Genomic DNA, 26,526 nt, shown 5'->3' with positions numbered 1-26,526 from the left:
TCTATTGAAGAATGATAGGCTACTAGACTGACTTAATCCTACAAAGAGTTAACATTAAACAACAGCCAATCAAATTCACACAAACAAACTCTCCCATTATTGTAAAATCAACTCTATTGAAGAATGATAAGCTACTAGACCGACTGAATCCTACAAAGACTTAACATTAGAGTCTTCTGGTCTAAATAAAGCCGTGTACAATAATAACCCAATTACGTTAACTTAATCTATAAGATGATCCATGGGCAATTACACACCATATGTTTAGCAATTTAAAAAGTAACCAAAATACTGCTAACTACAAGAGTCCTAAAATCTCTTCAGCAATGTTCTAACATATAGAACGCATAAAATAAGTCTCGGATGGACACTAAACATGATTACAAGAAGCGCTAGATGTGCTCCATCTGAAATTCTCAATTTAAAAAATAAATAGATAATTATTTTTGTATGTTCATCATCATTTTCTTCCAAGAACAAAAATTTATGCTGTTAACAGGAGATTCTCATCATTAGAAGAGATATATTACTATATATCAATCAAAAAAGTTAAGCAAGAGTTCTAAGCCAACATTAAGTAAGGCTTGAGGGTTCATTCTCAGGATTTTGCAAGTTGGGTGCAACCATGGTCACTAGTGTCCCTGGGACGTATCAAAAGGGGAAAAGGGAGGGGGGGGGGGGGGGGGGGGGGGGGGTGGAATTGAGAGAACAACATTCACGCATAAAAACAGAGAGTCAAATGAGATGCTGATATATACTTAACATAAAGATAAAGAGTGAACGGCTACTATTGAAGATGCTAACACAAGCAAAAAAAATATATATTTTTTTTTTTTGATAAATCATTGGTTTATTAATAAGATTTCATCATTATCTATATATATTAATGTCAAGCTCAAAATGAAGAAGGAAATTAAAGTTAGGGACCATTAAAAAGGTAAGGAAGAGAAATTTCAAAGCATGAGAAAGTATACCATTGAAAAAATCAACGTAATGGGAGGGAGATTCTTTTGGAAGTCCTTTATATAGCATCAGAAACTCAGTTTCACATCATCTTCCCATCCAATCTACTTAGCCATGACCAGCTTTTTTCTTTGTTTGCCCTTGCACCCTGCACTGCCCTGGCTACTGGTATTCCTCCTGGGGGTCAGTAATGCATTTGCAGCATCTGAAGAATACAAGACATACATCATCCACATGGACCGTTCACAGAAACCAGCAACTTTCTTAAGCCAGGAGTCATGGCACAAGTTTACTCTAAAATCATTATCTTCATTTCCCGCTGATCATGAAGATGAGTTACTCTATTCATATGACCATGTCATGCATGGTTTCAGCGCCAGGCTCACACCCTCTCAACTATCTGAACTCGAAAAGTCCCCAGCTCACCGTGCAACATATGAGGAGTCCTTTGGTAAGCTCTTCACAACCCACACCACCAAGTTCCTTGGCCTAAAAAGTAGAACTGGCATATGGCCTGCTTCTTCTTTTGGGAAAGATGTAATCATAGGAATAATAGACACTGGAATTTGGCCAGAAAGCGAGAGCTTTCAGGACAAAGGGATGTCACCAGTGCCAGAGAGATGGAAGGGCAAGTGTGAAAATGGCACAGATTTTGGCCCTTCAGCCTGCAACAGGAAGCTCATTGGTGCTCAGTCTTTTAGCAAAGGACTCCATGCTTCAGGTAAAAAAATTTCCAAGGAAGATGACTTCAAATCAGCAAGAGACTTCGCTGGTCATGGAACCCACACCTCGTCCACAGCAGCGGGTACCCATGTACTTGGTGCTAGTCACTTTGGGTACGCTAAAGGCACAGCCAGAGGGATAGCACCAAATGCACGTATCGCCATGTACAAGGTCCTCTGGTCAACAAGCACAGAGGAGGCTGCAGCTACTGATGTGCTCGCCGGCATGGATCGAGCTATTGCAGATGGGGTGGACATCATGTCTGTGTCTCTGGGATTTACACAGACATCTTATTTCAAGGATATCATAGTTATGGCATCTCTTTCAGCAATAGAGAAAGGGATTGTTGTTGTCTGTTCTGCTGGAAATGATGGAGGTCCAAACACAACATACAATGGAGCACCTTGGATCATGACAGTAGGTGCTGGCACTGTTGACCGAAGTTTTGGAGGAAAAATGCACCTAGGAAATGGAGCAACTGTGGAAGGAACATCATACTTCCCGGAAAGCATATACATTACTGACACACCTTTGTATTATGGGGAACGTAATCGAAGCAAAGCAACATGCAACCTTTATGCTTTGGATCCAAAAGAGGTTGACAGTAAGGTAGTCCTATGTGATAATAGTGGCAACATTAGTGTTATTGAACAAATGATAGAAATTTTTAGGGCAGGTGGATATGCAGGCATCTTCATGGCAGACCATGTTGCTTTAGGTCCAGGTGGGTCCTTCATTCCTAGCCTGGTTTTAAAGACTAGTTCCGCGACTTCAGTCAGAGAGTATGCAACCAAGGCAAAAAAAGCGATGGTGAAGAGCATGAGGTTCATGATGACAAGCTTGGGCACAAAACCAGCTCCTCTAGTTGCCCGTTTTTCTTCTAGAGGACCTGACCCAATTAGCCCAGGTGTTCTAAAACCAGATATTCTCGCTCCAGGGGCAGATATTCTGGCAGCAGTTGCACCCAATAAACCTTTCACTTCAATAGGCAACTACGATTTGGTCACAGATTATGCACTCTACTCAGGAACATCAATGGCAGCACCCCATGTTGCAGGAGTTGCAGCATTACTGAAGGCTGTCCACCAAGATTGGAGCCCTGCAGCCATAAGATCAGCCATCATGACCACCGCAAATTTAGTTGACAATACAGGCACAACCTTCAAAGACCAATGGACTGGACTCCATGCCACACCTCTAGACTTCGGGGCAGGCCACATCAATCCCAATAAAGCCATGGATCCAGGCCTGATATATGACATGGGTTTCCAAGATTATATTGAGTTCCTGTGTTGCCTCGGCTATAGTAAGAAGCAGATGAGCGCTGTCCTCAGAAGAAATGAGTGGAGTTGCAGCCAAAATCCCATTGACCTCAATTATCCTTCTTTCGTCGCCATATTTCCCAAAGGAGCCAGCTCCATAAAAGAAAAGAACTTCAGCAGGGTTGTGACAAATGTGGGAGATGATACAGCCACTTATCAAGCGGTTTTAGTTGTTCCTACTGGAATGAGGATCAAAGTAGAGCCCAGTACTCTCACATTCACAAGCAAATTTCAGAAGCAAAGTTTTGCTATGAGTGTAGAGGTCAATAAAGATGCAACAAACATAACGAGTGGCTATCTCAAATGGTTTGATCAGGCTAACCACATAGTATCAAGCCCCATTGTAGCCATTTCTGGCTGACATCCTCAGCATAGGTATTCTACCCAACCAAAATATGTTAAACCAATATTCTGATATGAATCTCAATAAAGGATCAAAACATTATGCAATTATAAATTAGAAGTCTGAAACAAGGCCAGATTGTTTTATATACACCTTAAACAAGCTAAAATTTTCCAATAAAATGTCAATATAAGCTCTTAGGAGATGTGGTTGTATGGCATAAAATATATGCAGGCTGCAGCTTATCAAAAATTATGAATTGAAAGTTTGTCAATGATTCATCTTTTTTTTTTTTTTTTTGTGAAGATTGTAGGATTTTAGTTTGTTAGTAAAGTTATATTGCGACTAAAGGCGTAGCCACTGCTCCATCAGCTCGAATCCCTCAACTTTTCCCTCACCACAGCTTAAGGTGTGGCTACAAGACCACTGGCCCAAACCCAAGTCTTGTCGATGATTCACTCAGAACTAGTAACTCCAACAGCCAAAAGCAGAATGTAAGCTATGGGAAAATCAGTAACAATCAACTCCAATAACAAAAGGTAGAATATCAGTTACAAGGAAATCAGTAATAATATGCAAAAAATTGCATTCCTGTATCTAGGAGTAGACAACCCATAACTTAAGTTCTGTTAGGTTGTATCCATTTGCAGAGTGGGTTTGCTTACTTGTATTTTCATAATCGTACAATTTTATCACCCTCCTTTTTTACCTCTTACTCAACAAATTTATGCACCATGCTTTGAGCATCTCCCAACTCACTAGGCATACAATACTTGTTATTTAAAATGCCTAATGTGACTCACTTTTTTTAACTCCAATGCACTAGGCAATGATTAGACATTTTGCTCAGCTCACATTCACTAGTTACATGTAACCTTCAAGGCTAGGCAAAATGTATTTAATCATTAGGATTATTTCCATCCATCTTTATTATTGACGTGACATTCTATAAAGTTAATGAATAGCTAAAATAAAGAGCATGATTGCAATAGAAACATAAAATAGTTGACTGGCAAAATAAAATGTATACTTTACAGTCATATTTAGATAGGTAAAATGCCTATTCACGTTGGAGAGATGCTCAGTAGCTCATCAGTTGAGTAAGCTCCTCCAGAAACTACAACAGAACATGATTCATGGGAAAAAGAAAATACTGATATTAGTGCGTACTTCTTGGCATGTAAATACCAAAAGCTCGCTCACTCTATTATGCAAGTAAATAATGCAAAGCAACTAACAAAACACCACCCAACCATTTGATAATCCAAAAACAGAGGAATGCTTTCAGATAATCAAAAAGCACTTGTGTTTTTGGTGCAGCTTATAATGCTAAAAGTTGATAATCTAAAAACAGAAGTTAAAAGCACGACTCTCGTCTCAGCTTTCAAATGATCAGGTTTTTTTTTCAAAAAGCACTTGTGTTTTTGGTGCAGCTTATAATGCTAAAAGTTGATAATCTAAAAACAGAAGTTAAAAGCACGACTCTCGTCTCAGCTTTCAAATAATCTAAACAGTCTTGAACAAGCTAATAGAATAAGAAAAAATGTTAACTCAGGCTAAGAATTGGATAATTAGTCAAGATATGCAGGTATGTATGTTACCTAATAATAAATGTTATATAACTTGCTAGATCCAATTGCCACCGCCACCATCCCTCCGCAAACCCTAACCCCCTGCCTCCTCCACCGCCGCCACCGTGAGACTGCGCGATGACAGAGGAGAGATCACGATGAGAGAGAGATCGCTGGCATAAGATCGTGGTGGGTCGATCTCACGATCGCGCGATGAGTTCTGGTTCCAAATCCGGTTTTGCAAAGGTTGGGGGTGGATTGGCAATGGGTTGGCGGCAGTGGCGGAGGGGAATTGATGGGAAGGGCGAGGACTGGCGGAGCGCTGGCCGGAGGAATCTGTTAGGGGTGGCCGCCGGTTACAGAGGGTGGGGTTGAAAGAGGAAGAGAGAGGGAAGATGGAAAGAATTAAGGCCATGTTTGGTGAATTTAGTTTGATGAGATTAGTAGCGAGAGCATCCTAATAATGTAGGAATTATTAGTGAAAAAATTAAATAAAAATGTGTTATTTTGATGATAGTATAGTAAGGGGTTGTTTGGGATGACCTAAATAAGTATATTTTTTGTCTTTTTATAAAAAGATGTGTAGGAAAGTAGAGAGGTGATGCAATGGAAAAAAATTAAAAAGATAAAAAAATAGATTATTTTTGAGTTGCCAAACTTGGCCTAAATGATTATTTAAGAGATTGTTAAATTATTTTTATCCAAAATAAATATAAATGTTTTTATATTAAAAATATTAAAATATAAAAGTGCCTTAGTAAAAAAAATAAAATTTTTATATAAAATAGATTCAATTTTTTTATTATTTTTCTAATCTCATTCAAAATCTAACCAAGTTAATCTCCCTATTGAGGGGGTAGACTATCAGTATATCCTCCCATTTTACTATCAAACATAATGTGGATGAACCCACAATCATCCATAGTAGTCCAATTCAACCACTCAAATCGTGAAACAAACATGGCCTAAGGGTAAATAGGTAAATTGATTCATGGTTTTCTAATTATTTTTTAAAATTTTCTGTATTATGTAATTATTTTGAAAAAAATTATAGGTCTCAAATTTTCTACCAAACAAATGATTAAATGTCTCACATGAGTGTGAGGTTCACAAAATTGCGAACCCTACACCCATATGAGACATTTAATATTTTTTAGTAGAAAAATTAATATTCCTAACAATGCCTAATTAATTTTTCAACAATGCTACCTCCAGTAAATTTGGAATCGTCTGAATTTGTTCATGTTGATCATCTAAATTATAAGGTGATGACCATGATAGATGGTGGAAAAATCGAGTCGTCCAACTAACACAAATTTAACTAATTCAAGCCACAACAAATTTAATAAATAAATCATTTCACTTGTTTTTTTATTCATACTTGTTTTGCAATTATTCCTTCAATTTTAAATTTTTAATCAACATTTAACAAATTGCTTCTTATGATTTCTGAAATAATATTTTTTAATGTCTAATGGTATTTTCCCTTCACTCATAATAGTATTCGGAAAAGTCTAGACACCGGTTCTGATCCACTTAAAAAATTTTGGTAGGTAATTTTATCACGGAAATTAATTTGTGTATTGTAGAGTTTACAAGGGATCCATATAAAGTGTGACAGAAATTAATTTTTGAGTAATTTCTAAATTGATAAAGATGAATTTGTAATATTACTCATAATATTCCCTCCGTTCTACAATAATAATCTTTCTAGAGATTCTATTTTTTTTATGAGACATATAATTATTGTTTTAAAGTCAAATCAAAATATATTAATTTAGGACAAGGGGTGTGTCACGACCCAAACCCGCCCCTATAGATTTAGTATCGTAACTGACCAATAATCCTTAGATTACCAAAGGCCTCTTGACATAATAATATATAAATAGGAGCTGTGGAAACAAATATAGAAGGTATACAATGTCCATAGAGCTGTGTTAACGTATATGAGACAGAAAACTTTAAAACAACTTATATATATATATATATATGTGTGTGTGTGTGTGTGTGTGTGACGTCATAGATACGATAGTCTTACGTCATCCATTTAAACAGATAAAGTCAAAAGGAAACTTAGCCCAAATACAAATAAACAGAACAAAACCAAATAAAGCCTTGACATGGACCTCTCAAAAGGAACCTCCTCGGGAGGCACGGTGGTTGGCTGACAAAAGAGAATCTTAGGCCGTCAACTCTAGACCTGGTCACATGCCTGATCACCTACATACATACATAGGGTTAGTTTGGGGTGTCCTAAAAAAGTGCACTTTTTGTCTTTTTACGAAAAGATGTGCAGAAAAGTAGAGAGGTGATGTGATAGAAAAAAGATAAAAAGATGAATTATATAGTTCATACTAAACCAACCTAGTGAGCGGGAGTCTAGTGAATAATAACAAAGTAAAGGGTTTAAATGAACGATCTCTCTAATAGATTCAGAAATCAGAATTCATATAAAAAACAGATATATAATCATATTCTTGTTCAAACTTCATACGGAAATTAGAATTCATACTTAATCATACATGGTAAATCCATTAGCATTATATTGCTTGTTAGTTCCATAAGGAACCTCCAGTACCAGGAACTTATAATATACTTGAGCTACGGTATTGTTACCCCCGGGCAAAAGCCATGAGACCACGGTATTATTACTCCCGGGCTAGGGCCTTGCTTAAAAAGGCACGGTATTGTTATCCCTGGGCCAGGGCCTTGTACTTGTAGACCACGGTATTATTACCCCCCAGTAAGGGCCTTGTGCTAAGGATGCCACAAATATATTTCAAAAATTTGGACAATCATTTATTCATACAAAAAATATCACATTTCAAAAAACTAATCATTTCATAGTATTAGAAAATAATTAAAGTTAAAAATAACTTTACAGTATTATTACTCACAGATGGCTCCACTTCCAGAACAGACAAATTCGATAACTTGTAACGCGTAACCTACACACACATAGCAGAAACACATAATGAAACACACATTTGGTTGATACTTAACTTCTTTCGTTTCATTCTTAGTGTTTTTCTAGGTCTTAGCCTCTTATTGAGTCTTAAACATGGCCTAGGATGCAATGTGAATGCCAAAATGCACTTTGGGACTCTTAACAAAACTTGCTAAAAACAAGGGTCATGCTCGAGCGCAACTTCCCTCGTTTAAGCAGACATGCAAACATGTGAGGGGCCGCTCGAGCATAGATTCCCTCGTTTGAGCAATCTGCAAATTTTGAAAAAGTACTTGTTGTATGAAATCTTCACTCGATGGCCGCTCGACGGTTGCTCGAGCGTGAGACTAAGGTCCCCGCTCAAGCGTAACCTATGTCGCTCAAGCGGTCTGTAAAATTTGAGAACTTCTGGGAGCTTGCATTTCTCACTCGAGCAAACTCTTGGTCGCTCAAGCAGAAATGCAAGATCATAGAGTGGTCGCTCGAGCGGAAGTGCAAAATTTGGAATTTCCAGATTGCACTCCCAAGCTCCAAACTCGAATTACACCCTTTAAAACTCATCCTTTTGGGCCAAATTTTCAGAAAACATTTAGAAACTTATAAAATACCATGGTTTGGAGATCATTTCATGAAATCAAGGCCTAAAATTATGTCAATTGTTCAAAATCCACCTAGAGACTTTAAGAACATAACATGAATACTACATGCATGAAATGGTTTGAGCTTCAAGTGTCCAAAACACAATCAAATGAGGTGTTTAGCTCAAAAACATGTTGAATTCTTAAACCGTGGCTAAAATATAAACATGCATGGGACAAATTCTAAAATGACATGCTCTATTTGTCATGTGATGCACATGCATGCATGCATCTTCTTCTTCTACATCAATCAACTTAATTCTTGCTTTAATTACTTAGTTCTTTTGAATACATGTGGTAAATACTCCAATTAAACAACTAAAGGCTTGACTTCTTACCCTAGGGGCCTAATTTTAGCTTAGATGTGTTGATGCTTGAGATCACAAGTCAATTCTTTCAATTCCCTTTCAAGTCTCCCCAATTCTCAAGCTTAGAGTCAAATCTTCCTACTCCCTCTCTTACTCTCACATTTTGCCACCAAAGATGAAGATATGAGAGTGTAAAATGTGAATGAGGGTCCATTAATGCTTTATATAGGCTAAATTAATGGTTTAATTACATGGTTGATCAAATTACTCAATTAGACATAAATTATTCTAATTAAATTGTTCCAAATAGACTTTCAATTGAACCTTCCGTAAAATTTTAAAAATTCTAACTAACACATAATTCAAGTCAATTTCGCGATTGGAAGTCGATAAGGTCTTCAATTCACAGAATAGAACGACAAACAGATATTGCTACAATAGACTGATAAAAACACAAATAATGTCGTACACATATGCAAATAAATGCAGAATTTCATCTTAATTCTTCTTCGGCATAATTAATCATGGATTAAAAGCTAATCATAGGTCGGGGTTGTTACAGTCTTCCCCCATCAAAGAGTTTGGTCCTCCAAACTCGGATTATCTTCATTTTGGAAGAATATCGGATCCAAAGGAAATAATTCAAGGTATCGCCTCATCATATCTTCCTCCGTTTCCCAAGTTGCATAGGTCCTTCCGTGGTTTTGCCAATCAACCTTCACCAATGAGATTTCTTTGTTCCTTAGTCTTTTGATTCGGCGATTAACAATCTATATTGGCCTCTCCTCATAGGTGTAATCATCTTTCAAAAGCACATGTGTGAGTTCAATGACATGTGACGGATCTCGTAGATTATCCCGAAGCATGGGGACATGGAAAGCATTATGCATATGTTCCATGACTGGCGGTAAGGCTATCCAATATGATACTGGGTTAATCTTCTCAAGGATTTCGTATGGACCAACATATCTCGGTGCCAATTTGCCTTTTACTCCAAACTGCGTCTGGCCTTTCATTGGAGTTACTTTGATAAACACGTGATCCCCGACTTCATATTCCCTATCTCTCATTCAGACATCCGCATAACTCTTTTGGCGACTTTATGCAGTTTCAGTCTTTATTGAATCAATTTTACATTTTCGGTTATTTTTTGCACAAGTTCCGGTCCCAATAAAGGTCTGTCACCTACTTTAGCCCAACATATCTGTGAACGACACTTTCTACCATATAAAGCTTCATAGGGAGCCATCCTAATACTTGAATGATAGTTGTTGATATATATGAACTCGCCAAAGGGAGGTAAGTCTCCTAATTCCCTTGAAAGTCCAACACACACATACGTAGCATATCTTCCAAAGTTTGATTGGTTCGTTCTGTTTGGCCATCTATTTGTGGGTGATAAACACTGCTTAACTTCAGTTCAGTCTCCAAAGCCTGTTGCAAACTTTGCCAAAACCTTGACGTGAACTTTGAATCTTTATCAGATACGATGGATACTGGCACACCATGTAGCCTCACAATCTCATTCATATAAACATTGGCCAATCTGTTCGCATTGTAAATAGATTTAATAGGCAGAAAATGGGCGGACTTAGTTAAACGATCAACAATAACCCAAATAATATCCATACCTCGGGAGGAGCGAGGAAGTCCAATAATAAAATCCATGGTAATATGCTCTCATTTCCATTCTGGTACTGAAAGCGGTTGAAGCAATCCAGCAAGTCGTTGATGTTCGGCTTTAACTTGTTGGCAGTGCAAACATTTAGCTACAAAATCAGCAATACACTTCTTCATTCCCGACCACCAGAAGTTCTGTTTCAAGTCATGATACATCATTGTATTTCCCAGATGCATAGCAAATTTCAAATTGTGAGCTTCAGTCATGATGCGTTTCCTCAAGTCAAAACAATCTGGCACACAAAGGTGATTCTGAAATTTCAACACATCATTGTCAAACACAAATGCCAGTCTCGGTTTTGAGTCAATCTCATCAACAATTTTCCTCAGAAACTCATCTCACGTTGTTTCTCTTTAATTTCTTCAATGATTGCAGGTTGGGCAGAAAATGGCAGTCAAGATCCCGCCTTGTTCACGTAACACAATTTCAATTTCATTTTTATCCAAGTCACATAATAACTCTCTTCGATCGGTGAGCAAACATGACAAATTCCTAATAGATTTTCGGCTCAATACATCTGCAACGGTATATGCCTTCCCTAGATGATACAAAATTTGCAAATCATAGTCCTTGATCAATTCTAACCATCTCCTCTGTCTCATGTTCAGCTCTTTTTTGGGTGAAGAATTATTTTAAACTTTTATGATCTGTGTATACTTCACAAGTTACTCCATACAGATAATGGCGCCAAATTTTTAAAGCAAATATCACAGCGGCTAATTCAAGGTCATGGGTTAGATAGTTTTTTTTTATGAGGGCGGAGTTGTTGAGAAGCATAAGCAATCACTTTTCCATTTTGCATCAACACACACCCCAAACCTTTGTAGAAAGCATCACTGTAAATTTGAAACCTATCAGTACCATTAGGCAAAGTCAAAATTGGTGCAGTTACTAACCTAGTTTTTAGCTCTTGGAAAGCAGTCTATCTTTGATCAGTCCAGTCGAATGGTGTAGCTTTCTGTGTCAATTGAGTGAGTGGCAAAACAAGTTTGGAAAAATCTTTGACAAATCTGTGATAATTGCCTGCAAGTCCTAGAAAACTTTAAACTTCTATTATATTCGTCGATCTAGGCCAGCTCACAATAGCTTCAATTTTCTGTGGGTCAACGGAGATACCATCCTTGGTAATTACATACCCTAAAAATGCCACACTATCAAGCCAAAATTTACATTTGGAAAATTTTGCAAATAACTTTCTCTCAGAATCTGTAAAGCAATTCTCAGGTGATTTTCATGTTCTTCCCTAATTTTAGAATAAATCAATATATCATCGATGAACACAAGAATAAACTTATCAAGGAATTATTTGAACATTCTATTTATTAAGTCCATGAATGATGCGGGTGCATTAGTTACCCCAAATGGCATGACTAAGAATTTATAATGTCCATATCTAGTTCAGAAAGCGATTTTCTCAATGTTTTCTACTTTCACCTTTAGTTGATGATGTCCGGATCTAAGGTCTATCTTAGAGAACACTTGTGCTCCTTGAAGTTAATCAAATAGGTCATCTATTTAGGGTAATTGGTACTTGTTCTTGACAGTTACTTTGTTCAGCTCACGGTAGTCAATACATAACCTCAAAGACCCGTCTTTCTTTTTGACAAATAACACTGGAACACCCCAAGGTGAAGTGCTCGGGCGGATAAACTTCTTGTTTAATAGTTCCTGGAGTTGAGTTTTTAATTCCTTCAGTTCAGAAGTGGACATTCTGTATGGGGTTTTAAAAATTGGTTGTGTCCCGGGTACTACATCAATGGTGAACTCAATTTTCCTATTAATTAATTCCCTAGGTAGGTCAATAGGAAACACATCAGGAAATTCACAGACTATAGGTATCGTTTCTACATTAGCACTATCCGAAGACTCAGCCAACACACAACACAAGTAGCCCCGATAACCTTTTCTTAACAATTTCCTAACTCTCATAAATGAAATCAAGTATGGCGGAGGAACTACCCCATTCCTAGTAAAAACAAACTCAAGCATACTAGGTGGTCTGAACACAACAGATTTATTTGCACAATCAATGGTGGCGTAGTATTTAGTCAACCAATCCATATCTAGAATACAATCAAAATGATCAATGCCCAGGGGCAACAAATCAGCATTTAATGTCATATTACCAATCATAATATCACATGCCGGATAGACATAAGCACATATCAAAGAACCCCCAGACGGTGTAGACACAGATAATAAACAGTTCATAGGTTCTAATGGTCTAGTTAATTTCCAAGAAAAAACATGCGATACAAATGAATGCGTGGAACCAGAATCAATCAGTACATAGGCATTCTGAGCACAGATAGAGACTATACCTGACACTACTGACTTAGTATTCTGTATATCCCCAGGTATTAATGCAAAAACTCAGCCTTGTCTCAAAGTTTCTCCTCCAGTATTGGCCTTCGCATTGGCTCTTGGTACAGGAGTAGATCCGGATGAACTTGTTGCAGGATGGGTAGTCATGTCAAGGCTCATCGGGCAATCTCTAATCATATGGCCTGTCTTGCCGCATCGAAAACAAGCACCAGATGCACGGTAACACATGCCCCTATGTTTCCTTCCACATTCTGGACAAACCGGTATAGACCCATTGCTTTGGCTTGAGCTACTTGACGATCCAGTATTTTGCTTCTTCGAAAATGATCTGCCTTTCTTGAAATTGCATCCAGTCATTTTAGCTCTTCGTTCAGTTGTTGGAGTTGTAGCTTCTTTTTTGGCTACTAGTATGGCCTCTACCATCAATGACCTATTAAGTACTTCCACATAAGTAGGCAATTTTAATACACCCACTCGATCATACATGTCCAGTTCTAAGCCCCCTTCAAATTTTCGGGCCTTCTTATAATCTATGTCGACCATATGAGGGGAAAATCTGGCCAACTCAGTAAACTTAGCCTCATACTCGGCTACAGACATTCTGTCTTGCTTCAATTCTTGGAATTCAAAAACTTTTCGGTCTCTAAAGCATTGAGGAAAGTACTTGTTATAAAAGATCTAATTGAATTGAGCCCAGGTCATATTCCCATTACTATTTCGGGTCAATAACCACCATCACCGGCTTTATCTTTAAGAGTATAGGTGGCCAATAAAACCTTCTAAGTCTCAGTATAGGGAAACATTTCAAATAACTTTTCCATTTCTAGTAACCATGTCGCCGCTTTCAACGGTTCAATACCACCCAAGAAAGTTGGCGGTTTCATCTTCATGAATTTCTGCTTTAGGTTGATAATGTCATTATTATTCAATTCAACTTAGACCGGAGGGAGCAGAGGAGGCATCGGTTGTTGTCTTTGTTGCTATGCTATTGCTTCAGTTAGAGTGGTAATCATTTGTTCCATTCGGCTCATGCGAGCCTCTGAGGATTCACTTGTATCATTACTTCTTGCATTCTCCATTAGCTATAGGTAAACACAACAATAATAAACATAGACGAGTAAACCCTTCCATAATGTTCAGAATATTCAGTTTTAGGTCATTTGTTTCATTTATGTGAGGTTAAGTTGAATTCATGTTCAATTCCAGTTGTCACAGTAATCAACTCACACACTCACACATGCACATAAATGTCCCTACTTTTTTTCTAGGACATCATATAGCTCATATGGACTCATGTGTGCGGTAAGACGCATGCTCTGATATCACTCTGTCACGACCAAAACCCACCCCTATAGGTTTAGCATCATAACTGGTCAGTAATGCTTGGATTACAAAAGGCCTCTTGACAGAATAATATATAAATAGGGCTACGGAAGCAAATATAGAAAATATACAATGTCTATAGAGCTGTGTTAACGTATATGAGACAAAAAACTTTAAAACAACTTATATATATATATATATATATATATGACATCACAGATACGATAGTTTTACGTCACCCATTTACACAGATAAAGTCAAAAGGAAACTTAGCCCAAGTACAGATAAACAGAACAAAACCAAATAAAGCCTTGACATGGACCTCTCAAAAGGAACCTCCCCGGGAGGCACGTCGATTGGCTGACAAAAGAGAATCTTAGGCCGTCAACTCTAGACCTAGTCACGTACCTAATCACCTACATACATACATAACATAAATAATAAGCGGAAGCCCAGTGAATAGTAACAAAGTAAAGGGTTTAAATGAACGATCTCCCTAATAGATTCTGAAATCAGAATTCATATCAAAAACAGATATATAATCATATTCTTGTTCAAACTTCATACGGAAATCAGAATTCATGCTTAATCATACATGGTACATCCATTAGCATTATCTTGTTTGTTAGTTTCATAAGGAACCTCTGGTACTGGGAACTTGTAATATACTTGAGCCACAACATTGTTACCCTCGGACAAGGGCCATGAGACCACGGTATTATTACTCCTAAGCAAGGGCCTTGCTTAAAAAGGCACGGTATTATTACCCCCAAGCAAGCACCTTGTGCTAAGGATACCACGAATATATTTCAGAAATTTGGATAATCATTCATTCATACAAAACATCGTATTTTAGAAAACTAATCATTTCATAGCATCAGTAAATAATTAAAGTTAAACATAACTTTACAGAGTTATTACTCACAGATGGCTCCACTTGTAGAACAGACAAATTAGATAACTTATGACGCGTGACCTACACACACATAGCAGGAACACATAATGAAACACACACTTGGTTGATACTTAACTTATTTCGTTTCATTCTTAGTGTGTTTCTAAGTCTTAGCATCTTATTGAGTCTTAAACATGCCCTAGGATGCAATGTGAATGCCAAAATGTACTTTGGGACTCTTAACCAAACTTGATGAAAATAGGGGTCACGCTTGAGCGCAACTTCCCTTGCTCAAGCAGACATGCAAACATGTGAGGAGCCTCTCAAGCGCAGATTCCCTCGCTCGAGCGGTCTGTAAACTTTGAAAAAGTACTAGTTGTATGAAATGTCCGCTCGATGGCTGCTCAACGGTTGCTCCAACGTGAGACTGAGGTCCCCGCTCGAGCGCAACCTATGTCACTCGAGCGGTCTGCAAAATTTGAGAACTTCTGGGAGCTTGCATTTCTCGCTCGAGCAAACTCTTGGTCGCTCGAGCGAAAATGCAAGATCACAGAGTGGTCGCTCGAGCGCAGATTATGCCGCTCGAGCGGAAGTGCAAATTTTGGAATTTCCAGATTGCACTCCCAAGCTCCAAACTCGAATTACACCCTTCAAAACTCATCTTTTTGGGCCAAATTTCCAGAAGACATTTAGAAACTTATAAAATACCATGGTTTGGAGATCATTTCATGAAATCAAGGCCCAAAATTATGTCAATTGTTCAAAATTCACCTAGAGACTTTAAGAACATAGCATGAATACTACACGCATGAAATGGTTTGAGCTTCAAGTGTCCAAAACATAATCAAATGAGGTGTTTAGCTCAAAAACATGTTGAATTCTTAAACGATGGCTAAAATATAAACATGCGTGGGACAAATTCTTAGACAACATGCTCTATTTGTCATGTGATGCACATGCATGCATCTTCTTCTACATTAATCAACTTAATTCTTGCTTCAATTCACTTAATTCTTTTGAATACATGTGGTAAGTACTCCAATTACACAACTAAAGGCTTGGCTTCTTACCTTAGGGGCCCAATTTTAGCTTAGATGTGTTGATGTTTGAGCTCACAAGTCAATTCTTTCAATTCCCTTTCAAGTCTCCAAAATTCTTAAGCTTAGGGTCAAATCTTCCTACTCCCTTTCTTACTCTTACGTTTTGCCACCAAGGATGAAGATATGAGAGTGTAAAATGTGAATGAGGGTCCATTAATGCTTTATATAGGCTAAATTAGTGGTTTAATTAAATGGTTGATCAAATTACTCAATTAGACATAAATTATTCTAATTAAATCGTTCCGAATCGACTTTCAATTGAACCTTCCATAAAATTCTAAAAATTCCAACTAACACATAATTCAAGTCAATTTCGCGATTGAAAGTCATACACATATGCAAATTGCTATGATGGACAGATAGAAACACAAATAATGTCGTACACATGCAAATAAATGCATAATTTCATCTTAATTCTTCTTAGGCATAATTAATCATGGATTAAAAGGTAATCACAGGTCGGGGTTATTACAGGGTGCCTGCTGTGCATAGCAGGGTGTGCTGTGCATAAAAAACGACACAGTTTTAACCTTTTTTATTTTTTATTTTAAGAGAGGAAGGGAGAGAGAGAGCTGTTGGTTTGAAATAAAATAAAATAAAACCTTACAAATCTTCAAGGGCATTTATTATAGCAAGGAGAAATATATACTGACATATTTTTTATTTTATTGTTGAAAATTCACATGAGTTGAAATTTAATGTATATTTATTGATTATTATATTTTTGATGTTTTCAAAAATTAAACTAGTTATATTTCTTTTGACATTGATATTTATTAGAGTATAGCTATTTATATTTTATTATTCATAGATAAATATAAGTCATATGCTATATATTTAGTATTTGGATCAACTTGTGCTCACCTCGAATCTCATGACTTTGAAATTAATTGGGGAGACTCAAATTAGTTAGTTGATTTATCAAAAAATCAATAAATAATATGTAATAATACACATCATCGCAAGTAAATTTAAAAATAATATTTTAAGAGTTTTATAATTTTTTTAATTGGTTTTCCTAAATGAGAACAATATTGATGTTATTATTATTATTATTATTTGCAAAAATTAAAAAAAAAAAAAAACTTATACTTTGACCCCTATAACAAAATAAATCATGAATTTTTAATTTTATCAATTTCAATGCTCATATTTTGATTTATTTTCAATCTCATTCATTCGCTCATTTTTGTTAGGTAAAATTAATGAAAAAAAATATATTTTAGTTATTAAACTCAATGTAGATATATCTAAACTATCAATTTTGCATCAACTTACATAATGAAAATAGGTCAATGATTTAGACTGAAAGTAAATTAAAAAATTTTAATTTAAATTGATAAAATAAAAAAATTCACAACTTATTTTGTTACAAAGGTCAAATTCAGAATTTTTTTCAAAATAAATTTTCCTCATTTTTTTTGTTGTTGTTGTTAATTTTGCTTAAAGTAATGTAAAGAAATCAACAACAGCACACACCAACAAACAATATATATGTATAAATAATAATAATAAAAAAACAAACAAACAAAAATATTAAAACAAAAAAAAATAAAAGAAAGGAAGAGAAAAACCAAACGCACCAAAGTATATCGTTTTGTCTTGCAACACTCCCTGCTGTACGATAGGGACCCTTTTCTCGTTTTAATGATCAAACAATCCGGACGAGAAAACAGCCTCTGCCGTACAACAAGGAGTGCTGCATGGCAAAACGATATACTTTGATACGTTTGGTATTTCTTTTCTTTTCCTTTCTTTTATTTATTTATTTATTGTTTTTCTATTTTTTATTTTTATGTTGGTGTGTATACTATTGTTGGTTTCTTTACATCAGTTTAAGCAAAATTAACCACCAAAAAAAAAAATTTGAGGAAAATTTATTTTTAAAAAAATTCAGAATTTAACTTTTGTAACAAAATAAATTGCGAGTTTTTTACTTTATCAATTTAAATTTATTAATTTATTTTCAATCTAAATCATTGACTTATTTTCATTATGTAAGTTGATGCAAAAATGATATTTTAGATATTTTATATATATTGATATTGAGTTTAATAACTAAAATATATATTTTTCATTGATTTTATCTACAAAAATGAGCGAATGATTGAGATTGATAATAAATCAAAATATTAGCATTTAAATTGATAAAATTAAAAATTCATGATTTATTTTGTTATAAGGTGTAACAACCCCGATCTATGATTAACCATTAAACCATGATTAAGAATACTTAATAAGTAATTAAGATGAAATTTTAAATTAATTGCATGTGTATTATAAAACAAAGTATAAACACAGCGGATGAAAAATTATGGTCATACATTTTTCTGCAGAGTCTGAATAGAAAGGATCTCGTGGGTAAATCACGGGCTTCCTGAATCTGATCAATCAACACAGCAGTGGAGTGATATTACAGAATGAATATCACCCACACAAGTCACAGTGCAAAATGGCTCTTGATCGTTGTATTTTTGGGAGAGAGTCAGAATATGGGAAACAACATACGACATACGTTGTTATTCTCTTAATCACCCATATCCCATATTATCAGATATATTGGATAATAATAAATCTATCCATATCAGTTATATCAGATATATAAGATATCTATATCATCTATCCATATCAGTTGATATGATAGATATAGATATCCTGAGTGGTTATCCAAATAGGTTTTGAATTCAAATTCAAACTTATTTGGATAAGGTTCAAAAGGTTCAAAGAAGGGTCAAGCTACATGGGCGCCCAATTTTTAATATCTCCCACTCGCACATGAGTTGGCATGACACTGCCACATCTCTTTCTCAATCTCTCCAAAAATGAACAATCTCATACTAGCCACTGCACCGTGCGATTGCTGAGAACACCTGCATGTGGGAGCTCTATACTAGAAACTCAAAATGAGCCAGCATAGAGACATCAACCCAAAAAAAAAAACAGAAATAGTGTCTCATATACCCCAAACCCATCTAATTACACCGGTCTAAAAAACATCTCTAATCCCTCAAAAGAGCATGTTTGACCCTCTCAATCCTTGCAATATATTCACACTCAATCCGCCTCTCGTACAGAGCGATGTGAGTTGCCGACAATGAATATACAACAGTGGTGTAATACTAGATGATCTTCCCTTTGCCCTCATGCCATTTAGTTTAGGATTGACCGCTTTCCCAGTGATGTCCCTTAAGGCTGAATCATACATGACCTCAGGCAACATACCAAAGTAGCAGAACATCAACCCCTTACCTTATGACATAATCAAAAGTCACAAAAGGGTACATAAATGAAAGTCATATCAATAATGACATGTAAGACTCACACAGTGAGGAAACAGGGATCAATTCTCTCACCTCATTACTCGGTCACCAAGCACATATAGTATGAATACATGTTACGGTAGAGTAACTCTTCCAAAAAAGAGTGACGTCATACTCGATACACCGTACAGATCTTAGTCTAGTCGCTTTCTAGCGCCTAACCCAAATTCTCTATTTGCTCGCCTTTCAGGCGCCAAATGAGATCTCGCATCTAGCTAATCATAACAGGCACAACATGGAAAGTGGGTACTAACATCCATGTTTGGTCCTTAACACGACCTCATCTTGGTTGTAACCAAGGCGACATACATAGTGGATGATTTAAGCCTCTCTTGGCTCCAAATAAAAATAAACCACTAGTCTCATCCTTGCTCGCTCCCAAGCGCCAAGAGCAATTGCTCGTGTGAGTGAGCTAATCTTGCCCGCTGACATCATCATCTGCTAATCATTATGACACAAACCATAATAGTGTCAACATCCCATCATCTCATAACAAATAAGTGATCGATTTTAAAAAAAACACAACCACAGTCTATGTAATTCCAGATTCCAAGCATAAGCTTTATCAGCACCTCTTGCAATAAGCATATACAACGGAATCCACCATTTGCACCTCACATGAAGTGGTTCAAGATCACTATCTCTTGCGCAATTACCTTTCTAAAGATATTTTGGTGACCAATTTGCGTTCATTCTTAATGCGCCCAACTAGCGCAGATGCGCCCAACTAGCGCATTGAATCTTACAAGGAGCAAATTAATATACTACTAGTAAAGCATTTTATCCACGGTCTAATGAGCAAGGTCAATGTCTAAACAACTCAGTTGACCATTTACCAAAGATAACACTTATCATGCCGAATACGCCCACATAGCGTACTTTAGGCTCCCACAACAAAGAAAAGATCAAGGAATATAGGTCATCTATTTCTCCCAAAGACAATCCGAGGATTCACTCAATAGCTAAGGCTCTGGCTTTTACTGATAGGAAAGTCAATGGGTTTGCAATTTTGCATCTAGAATCATTCTAGGATATTCCTTATGTAAGTCATCGAAGACAAAACAGGAATTCTCCCAAAACAATCTCTAAGGATCGTATATCTGAGCATATAAATTACATCACCCATGTCCATCATATCTAAAACAGAGGACTGCCCACCCTAGGTGGCGACAACCCTATAAATTCCTGGCTCATAATGACTAAGTAAGGAAAAACTTTTTGTGGACCATTGATCATGCCTCAGTGGTCTTCATCGATCATCGTTGGCCTATCATGGCTTGACGAAATCTAAGAACCACTATTTGGATAACTGTTTTAGGCTGTAAAAGATTTATTGGAACTAGCAACCTTTTTGCGCTCCTAACTTTTTACCATAAAAGCAGAAGGAAAATCCTTATGGATCTACTTATCCAATTCTCTAACGAGAAAGTTGGGTCACAATGTCCATAAATCAATGTTCTGAACTTATGTCAATCATAGCCTAAGTCAAAATAACCTCACTCCCCAAGAGGAAGTCTTCTCATGGTCTACACTTTCCTCAATGGTGCGACTTTTCGGTATTTAGCGAGCCTTATGCCTCAATAATGACTATCCAAATTACGCATAACTTTATAACAGTTTTGCGTCATAATGGAAAGTCAACCAAATTATAAAAATGGTTAATCCTCAAAGACTTTGTCTTAAACTGCGCAACATTGATTCACTTTCTAAAAATAGGGGACTAGAGCCTTTGGCATTATCCCAGGCTCTTTATCATCTTGCGGAGCAATCATGAATGTTTCCTTCTCAATCACCCAGTGATGACGTGGAAGATTTTCACATTCGCTACCATGCAACTAAGAATGTAGAGTATTCTTCTCTAATGGAGTAATCTATTAGTAGGCATATCGCTCCCACTGTCCCTAGGATATTGGAAATTTCTTTTCATTCTCGACTAGGCTACATAGAGCGCTATGCTTAGAATTCTCTATCTTATAGAGTTCTAAGACCTCTATTCACGTCACCTTTACTAAGAAAACTTTATGTGACTTAGTTACACTCCCACAAAGCTGCTTACCTATTTGCACATGACCCGGAGGGTTTTCATGACCGCATACAATAATGCGGCACACAACCCTTTGTGTTTACAAGACAGCATACAATAATGCGCTATAGAACCCTAGGTCTTAACTTTGCAATCTTATGAGAAGTAAAATAAAGATAAGCTGCTTAACGGTTACAGATCGCCCATAGATGGCTCTCTGCTAACCCATTACTCAAATGGAGTGTAAAAACTGATATGGAGGGCACTTAGTTAGGGATATAGGCAACAAACTAGTGCAATTCCCAATTGGGAAACATTTTGCGCCATTATCCACCTAACATTAACAATACTTAATTCCTTATCTCTACTACACCATTGTGTTATTGAGTATTAGGAATAATCAATTTTCTAAGCATCCATTTCTTTTCATAGAGTTTTTTTTTTCTAAAATAACTCAAATAGATACTCGCCACCTTGGTCAAAACTAAAAGCACGAAAGTTGTTATCTAATTGATCTTAACCTCATATGTGCAATGTCAAAAATCATCTCAAAACTTTTGACTTATGGGAGATCAAATAGTCTTGACTCAAATGCGTATTGTAATCTATAAATATGTCGAGATTGAGGCTTAGCTATCATACCCTTACACATATCTAGTTACAAAAATCATAGTGGACTAAATGCGCCAATACAAATGACCTTCTACGGCTTTCTTACTCACTTGTGCGCAACCATTGCAAACAAAGTTACACATTCACATGAGAGCAGGATGTCATAAGCGAGTGGGCCCGAGAAGGCCTACTCAAACCATCGTGTCATCATCTTATTAATGTGATTAAGTATAATAAGCCACTGGTTCATGACCAATGTCATAAACTAATTCCAATCATCTTAATGTGTGAGTTCTTGAAGACAAGTTTTAAAGGTTTAGGCCCAACTAGGTAATGACTCACGACTAATTCATATTCACTAGATCACAAAAGGATGTCATGGAGATATCAAGTGCGCCTAAGTCGCAAATTTAACTAGTAAGTGCTAATCCCCTGCACCTTCAAGTCAATTTTATTCTCCATACACTTTATTGCATCTAGTTGAAAGATGACGATACCCCTCTTGCCATATCTATTTCTCGCTTCATAGTTACTTGCAATTAATTCTACTATCTACAAGAAGGAGAGAATAAGCTATCAACTATGACAGCTCCTGAAGTAACTTAAGTGTGAATTAGGCTAAAGAGTCTAATTCAACACAATGCTCTCACGAGCCATGCATCAAATTCTTAGAGTCATAACAACCTTGTCGGCCTTGACCTTTTCATTATTATGCTGCAACATTTGCGCTTAGTGGTAAACGTTATTCAAAAACGTTAGCCTAGCTAAAGAATCATTCAAAGAAGCCCCTCCTCATGTCTCACACTCAAGTGTGGAAACAGTAAGTGTCCAAACTTAGACAAGTTGGCAATGCTAATAGATTTTGCAGCCACTAAGCACCAATCTTTTCACTTAGTGTTAATAGATTTTGCAGCTTCTAAGCGCTAATCTTTTCACATAGTGTTAATAGATTTTGCAGCTTCTAAGTGCTAATCTTTTCACTTAGTGTTAATAGATTTCGCAGCTTCTAAGCACTAATCTTTTAACTTCACGTGATATTTCAACGCACACTATTATAGTGCATGAAATTTTGCTCCATCCACTCCCAATAATTGGGCAGAGAGCAAAACACTGCTCATACTGGCTACTTGTCTTACACTTAATGACTAATTTATTTAAGCTCGCATTTCTTGAATGACGTGACTCTTGAATGTTACTTCATCCAATGATGTAACATTATTTACAGGTCAAATTACAAAGTCAATCCGCGCAGCTCAATAGTCAAGATCATATACAGATCTATTGAGGACTTACTAATTTCATAACTCCAAAACTCGCCAACCAAAACTACGTAGCGTGCCGCTAACCATAGCGCACACATTAGTTTTTATTATGCCAAGCAAGGCAATAAAATCACGGCGACTTTGAGTCATATTTCCTTACTTTGGCTCAATTAAGGCTTGACCTAAAGTCTCCAAGACTTTTGCTTATCTAAAGAATGGGATTACATTGTTCACATTTGAACATCTTTACTAAGTCTAGGTCAACCAATTAACTTCCATAAGCTAAGTCAATTTAGAGAGAAATTCGCGTTGGGATTAATTTGATTAGCATAATATAATTTTGCCACAAAAATCTAAATTAAATAGTGACAATATTACACAAGTCGCAAAATCGAAAATCCGCTATTCTCGTAATCATTTCTTGCGCCACAGGTGACAATTATCCAAAATTTAATTTAATTTATGCGCAAAAATATTAGTTTTCAGGAGTTAATCTACAAAGATTTCTCTCAACCAAATAACCTCCCACTCACTATGGCATGTCTAAAATTATGATAAAAAATTCTAATTCCATACAATAGCATCATAATGTAGATTCACAATCAATACATGCTATGCTACATTTAATAACGGAATTAAAATAAAAAACAATTAATCATGCTATTCTAATCACAACATATTACAAACCCTAAAAAAAATAATATACTGTATTTAATATTCAAATTATGCCATAACAGAAACTGTATCACTTCTGAAATTTTCTGGTATTTTCTAGAATTTTAAATAACTAATAAATACACATAAAATTAGAAATAAATATTCTAGAATCTGGTAAAATGCTATAACTATACCAGTAAATAGTAAACTACAACAATAGTCTACAATAAAAAATTCAGTCCCAGAAACTTAATCATGCAACACCAGATGCATTTTAAACCAGAAATAATGAATTATTATTTCAAGAAAAATATTTTTTATTTTCATAAAATTTCCAAAATTTTACAGAAGATAAAATTTTTAATTCTGAGTCTAACAGTACCAACCACGCTTAAAACAAAGCTATAACGAATTAATAATGACCATTTAACACGATTCAGAATTAAAAACAAAACAAACAGTGCCTTATGCATTAGCAGCCAAGCCGGCGGAGGAAAAATGGCGCGGCTCAACGCGCAGGCTCGACGCGCGGCTCGGTGCGCTGCTCAGCACGCGGCGCGCGTGTGGTGCGGAGGGCACGCGCGTGGAAAGCACGGAACAGCGCGCGCGTGGCAGCGCGTCTTAGCGCGGGGAGGCACGTGTTCGCCGCTGACGGCATCATCTGGAGCGTGAGGCACACCCACTGCCTTCCGGGGTGTTTTCTGGTCCGATTTCGGTACTCCCAAACTCCATTTTTCACAACAAAAAACATTTATGACATTAAAAATAACATTTAATGAACATAAAAATGAAGACATCTTCCTCCTTTATTAATATTTATGCATATATCATGTATATATATTTATATAAAAATATACACATATTTTAATGCATAAAAATAAGCACGAAAATACCCATATTCGCTCTGATACCAATGTAAAACAAAGTATAAACGCAGCGGATGAAAAATTATGGTCATACCTTTTTCTGCAAAGTTTGAATTGAAAGGATCTCGTGGGTAAATCACGTGCTTCCTGAATCTGATCAATTAACCCAGCAGTGGAGTGATATTACAGAATGAATATCACCCACACAAGTCACAGTGCAAAATGGCTCTTGATCGTTGTATTTTTGGAAGAGAGTCAGAATATGGGAAACAACATACGACATACGTTGTTATTTTCTTAATCACCCATATCCCATATTATCAGATATATTGGATAATAATAAATCTATCCATATCAGTTATATAAGGTATATAAGATATCTATATCATCTATCCATATCAGTTGATATGATAGATATAGATATCCTGAGTGGTTATCCAAATAGATTTTGAATTCAAATTCAAACTTATTTGGATAAGGTTCAAAAGGTTCAAAGAAGGGTCAACCTACATGGGCGCCCAATTTCTAACATGTATTGTATTATTTGTGTCTCTATTTGTCTATCGTAGAAAGATTTATTCATGTCTATGTTTCGTTCTGTGAATTGAAGACCTTATCGACATTCAATCACGAAATTAACTTGATTTATGTGTTATTTGGAATTTTTAGATCCTTGTGGTAGGTTTAATTAAAATTCGATTCGGAGCAAATTAAATTAGATTAATTAATGCTCATTTGCTTAGTTTAATTAATTACCACTCATCAAGCCTATATAAGGCCTACTTGACCCCAATAGTTCTTTTTTTTTCTTTTTTGGTACACTCAATACTTCATTTTGAACTTCAAACCGGGGGAGAGGGGGGAGGAAGAGAGAGAGATTAAGAGAGAAAGTGAGATCAAGAAAGAAAATGGGAGAATTGTAGAAGAATATAAGAGAATTTGAAAGATTAGGCTTCAACACTTGGAAATTCAAGGCTTTAAGGTAAGAATTCAAGTCTTTAGATGCAATTGAGCCATTTCAACGTGATTTGAAAGGTTTAAGTTTAAAGAAATTACATGTGTGTTTATATCACGAGTCTCAAGTGGAATTTTAGACAATTGTCCTGCTATTGGGCCTTGATTTTGCGTAATGATCTTTAATTCCCCATGTTTTCCGAGTTTAGACATGTTTTCTCAAGTTTTGGAGCCTAAAGGTTTGAATGCATTGAATTCGAGTTTTGCAGCTTGGAGGTGAATCTGGATTCTAGAATTCGACCTCTCTGCTCGAGCGATAGAACTTGCGCTCGAGCGACCACTTTGTGATCTTGCACTTCCGCTCGAGTGACCAGAAGTCTGCTCAAGCGTGAAATGCAAGCTCCTAGAAGTTTCATGTTTTTGTAGACCGCTCGAGTGACAAGAGGTGTGCTCGAGCGAAGACCTCAGTCTCACGCTTGAGAGACCATCGGGTGGCCGTCGAGCGGAGAATTCACACAACCAGTACTTTTGCAGACTGCTCGAGTGATAGAAGTTACGCTTGAGCGACCATTCACATTTTGCATGTCCACTTGAGCGAAGGAAGTTGCGCTCAAGCGGGACCCCTATTTCCTGCATTTTTGATCAAGTGTTTTCAAATGCATTTTGGCTTCCACATTGCATCCTAGGCATTCC

The 26,526-nt window shown here is 36.5% G+C and overlaps 1 protein-coding gene and 2 pseudogenes across 4 annotated transcripts in view; 1 reads left to right on the top strand and 2 right to left on the bottom strand.

Annotated features, from left to right (window-relative positions):
* LOC114296846 (V-type proton ATPase catalytic subunit A-like) overlaps positions 1 to 1,112 on the bottom strand; it is a 31,950-nt gene extending 30,838 nt beyond the window's left edge. For 2 of the 3 annotated variants that reach the window (XR_014365136.1, XM_082921996.1), the window contains exon 1: positions 975 to 1,112. Coding sequence is in view for 2 of the 3 variants with exons in the window: in XM_082921996.1 (XP_082778122.1) it covers positions 975 to 1,032 (58 nt within the window). In the remaining variant the exon portion in view is untranslated. The remainder of the gene's footprint in view (positions 1 to 974) is intronic. The other variant, XM_082921997.1, reaches the window with a different exon arrangement.
* LOC145823047 (uncharacterized) overlaps positions 1 to 26,526 on the bottom strand; it is a 247,351-nt pseudogene that overhangs the window by 104,427 nt on the left and 116,398 nt on the right.
* On the top strand, positions 1,078 to 3,465 carry LOC145823048 (subtilisin-like protease SBT3 pseudogene; annotated as a pseudogene). The gene has a single exon (XR_014365134.1). The product of XR_014365134.1 is annotated as a subtilisin-like protease SBT3 pseudogene (transcript).

The sequence above is a fragment of the Camellia sinensis genome, chromosome 3 (genome assembly GCF_055761805.1).
Source record: "Camellia sinensis isolate YWXY chromosome 3, ASM5576180v1, whole genome shotgun sequence".
NCBI classification, from domain to species: Eukaryota; Viridiplantae; Streptophyta; class Magnoliopsida; order Ericales; family Theaceae; genus Camellia; species Camellia sinensis.
This window is presented reverse-complemented; position numbering and strand designations above follow the sequence as displayed.